This window comes from Echinops telfairi, unplaced genomic scaffold, assembly GCF_000313985.2.
Source record: "Echinops telfairi isolate 266 unplaced genomic scaffold, ASM31398v2 ScPeMD7_443;HRSCAF=831, whole genome shotgun sequence".
Taxonomy (NCBI): Eukaryota; Metazoa; Chordata; class Mammalia; order Afrosoricida; family Tenrecidae; genus Echinops; species Echinops telfairi.
In genome coordinates, this window is record NW_022104341.1 from 52,799 (window position 1) to 55,996 (window position 3,198).

Sequence of the window (3,198 nt, forward strand, 5' to 3'; positions counted from 1 at the left end):
GCCTGTGATTGTGGTCCCATTTTGAAGGGCATGGAATGAGACTGAGTTCCAACCTTATTAGGGGGTATGAATTGGGCCACACTCTTTAATGGTTATCTTCGTTACTATTACTTACAATGGATATAATGAATTATATGGTACAACTGAAAGGAGAAAAACTGTTTCTGGAATGACTTGGGGGGAAAATCTGGTTGATTAACAGTAGGAGGCAAGAGCCTACTGGAAACATCTTGCCAGAGACCCCAGATCGTATATGCATATACAAGATCGCTTCCAGGGGTAGAGAACACATTATTACTTTTGGATGCAATTTGATTGTACCATGTAACTCCCACCAAATGACCTTTCCATGCATGGTTCTAGTAAAGAGTGAGAGAAAATTCTAATAGGATTTGCCCGTAATTGTGAACAGAATTCCCTGAAATCCCATCATGATGCATAAAAAATGAGTCCACTGAGAAGCAGAAGTGATCTCACCAACAGCAAGATCTAGGATAAGAGTGAGTCCTCAGCCCCAGCACGTGGCTTACCCTTGCTGACCTTCAGACTTTGGACTAAGCTGCTCCCAGCACATGAGACATTTCCTTGAACTTACATGACTTGTGGGACACTGCAGCAATTCACAGAACCCAGAGACATGAGAGAATACACTGAAGAGAGGAGTTAGTGGGATATGGAGGAAACTATCTTGCAAGAGCTGGACTTTTGAGATATTTTTTCAGTCTTCAACTCTTTAGGATTAGTTTGATATTAATTCTTACAAAATAAATTATTATCACATGGATCACAACAGAACATTGCCTGACTTAATTTCTTTAGACACATCATAAGGCGGGAGAGACCGATCATTAGAGGAACGCATCATATTTGGTAAAGAGGGAGGATGAGGGCAAGGAAGATCCTCAGTGAGATGATTTGGCACAACAGTTGTAAAGATGGACTCCAACATGCAATGATCATGGGTATGATACAGGACTGAGTAGAATTTTGTCCTGTTGTACATAAGATTATGAGTCAGAGTCAACTCTATGGTAACTAATAATAATCTGTACCAAAATTTGTGAGCCTGTCTGCATACCATTTTAGGCAAAGCATACATGAAACAATGGAGAGAATAAAAAAACAGTTACAATAGAATGATTCTGACACATGGTAACCCAAAGTGTGTCAAATAACTGAGTACTATAAGGTTTTCAATGACTAATTTTTTCTGAAGTAGATCGCCAGACCTTTCTTCTGAGGAGACTCTGGGTAGACTAACCTTCAACCTTGTGGTTAGCAGTCAACGTCATTACCTATTAACCAAGGAACTCTTAAGATCACGTGCCTTTATGTCTTTTCCTAGAATACCTGCCTACCTAATACAACTTTTAAAATATATTCATGCCTGTCATGGTTTGAATTGTGTCCCCCAAATATGTGTGTCAACATGACTAGGCCTAGATTCTCAATATTGTGTGACTATCCTCTATTGTCTCTAATGTACTGTCAAAATCTAGCCTCTATTCTATTATGTTATTGAGACAGAATTAGGATGTGTTAATGAGGACTGGGGTGAGATGTATCTTGAGTCATCCTCCTTCATCACTCTACAGGAGATAAAGAAGAGGAGAAGGGACCTCATTACCACCAAGTAATGACAGCCAAGAGCAGAACACATTCTTTGGACCACATGTCCCTGCACTGAGAACCTTCTATGCCTAGGGAAAGACTGAGACAAAGGGATTATACCCTAGAGCCAACAGAAAAAAAGAATGCCTTCCCCATAGTTGGCACCCTTAATCCAAACTTCTAATCTCCTAAATTGTGAAAGAATACATGTCTACTTGCTAAAACCATTCACCTGTGGTATTTCAGTTATAAGAGAGCTAAATAGCAGCACTATGTATTTTGAAGAGTGACTAAAGGTTTTCAGAACAGCAAGTCAGTTGGCAATAGAAAATGATACTAAATATTAAAAGTAAATTATTTTTACTCAACTGTCAATATTTTTACCTTTGCTGTTCTGATGTCAGCAATTCATTTAAGTTGCAGATAGTAGTTTTAAGTTCAGTAACCAAAAATGAATGAGCAGCTTTAGTGTTTTTGAATTCTTCCATTTGTGCTTCTTTTTCTCCAGTGAGCTGATAGATTGTTTTTTTTGCTCTCTGTAAATCTTCCTCCAAAGCCCTTTGAGTACTCTAAATGAAATAAAAGACAAAGCATCATCCGAATATATGAAAAGCAAAAGTGAATTTATCTCAATCCATTACGAATATCTGTGGGAAACAGAAAGATTGGGTTATCAGCCATCTAGAGCAATTAGACAAGTAGGGCCCACTCCCACAAGTAGGGCCCACTCCCTTCTGATAAGGATAGTAGTAAGCTGTTCCCCTGGAGGAGTCCCCAGGGAGGTCAAGCCCACCAAAGGGTGGCCAAGGTTAGGCCGCCATCATGAATCTAGGGTCCACCCATCTTGTCACATGTATACCTCTAGTCCCTCCCCTTCCTATGTGCACACTCCTAGCTCATCCCCTTCCTATTATGCTTATGCCTATTGTACATCACCTTCCTATGATGTGTATGCCTACTGTACTGGCCCTGTCCCTTCCTGTGATGTGTGGTTACCTGTAATCACGCCCCCCTAAGTAGATATAAGCCTTGGTTAGCAATAAATGGGGTCTCCACCTCACCTCACCTCGGCCCATGCTGTGCGCAGACCTGGCTGGTAAGATCATGGCCATCCAGGAGGTGAGCACGCTACCATGAAATGTATCTGACTTATTTGACTCTCCCTCCTATCTTTCTCGTACTCTATGACTTTACTGTCATCTTTATATATCTTAGCCATACAATTGTGCTTACTGAACCCATGATAAGTTGTGGGGGGCTGGCCTTTCCCCCCACAAATATCTACCCACTACTTTCTTTCAACTGTATAGCATGATTCTAGGCAAAGCATATGAGACTTTTATTATACAACATAAAAGGAAACCAGTTACAGTAGAGTGATTCTGCCCCATGTCAACTCAAGTGTGTCAGAGAACTAAGTACTGTGACAGGTTTTCTGTGCCAACATGAGTCCCATAGGAACATAGAGTTTAGCCTGTCAATCAGGTCGCAGATTGATTGGAAGGCAACCAAGATAAATGACTTTGAGGCCGGACTTCTCCTCTTTCTCCCTGGATGCAGGCCACACACTCTCTCTCTGCCTTCACC

The 3,198-nt window shown here is 41.0% G+C and overlaps 1 protein-coding gene across 1 annotated transcript in view; it reads right to left on the minus strand.

The window, feature by feature from the left end:
• SYCP1 (synaptonemal complex protein 1) overlaps positions 1 to 3,198 on the minus strand; it is a gene marked incomplete at its 3' end in the record, with an annotated part of 75,421 nt that overhangs the window by 43,787 nt on the left and 28,436 nt on the right. Inside the window, 1 exon segment of the mRNA XM_013003767.2 lies at positions 1,996 to 2,180. Coding sequence (XP_012859221.1) covers positions 1,996 to 2,180 — 185 coding nt within the window.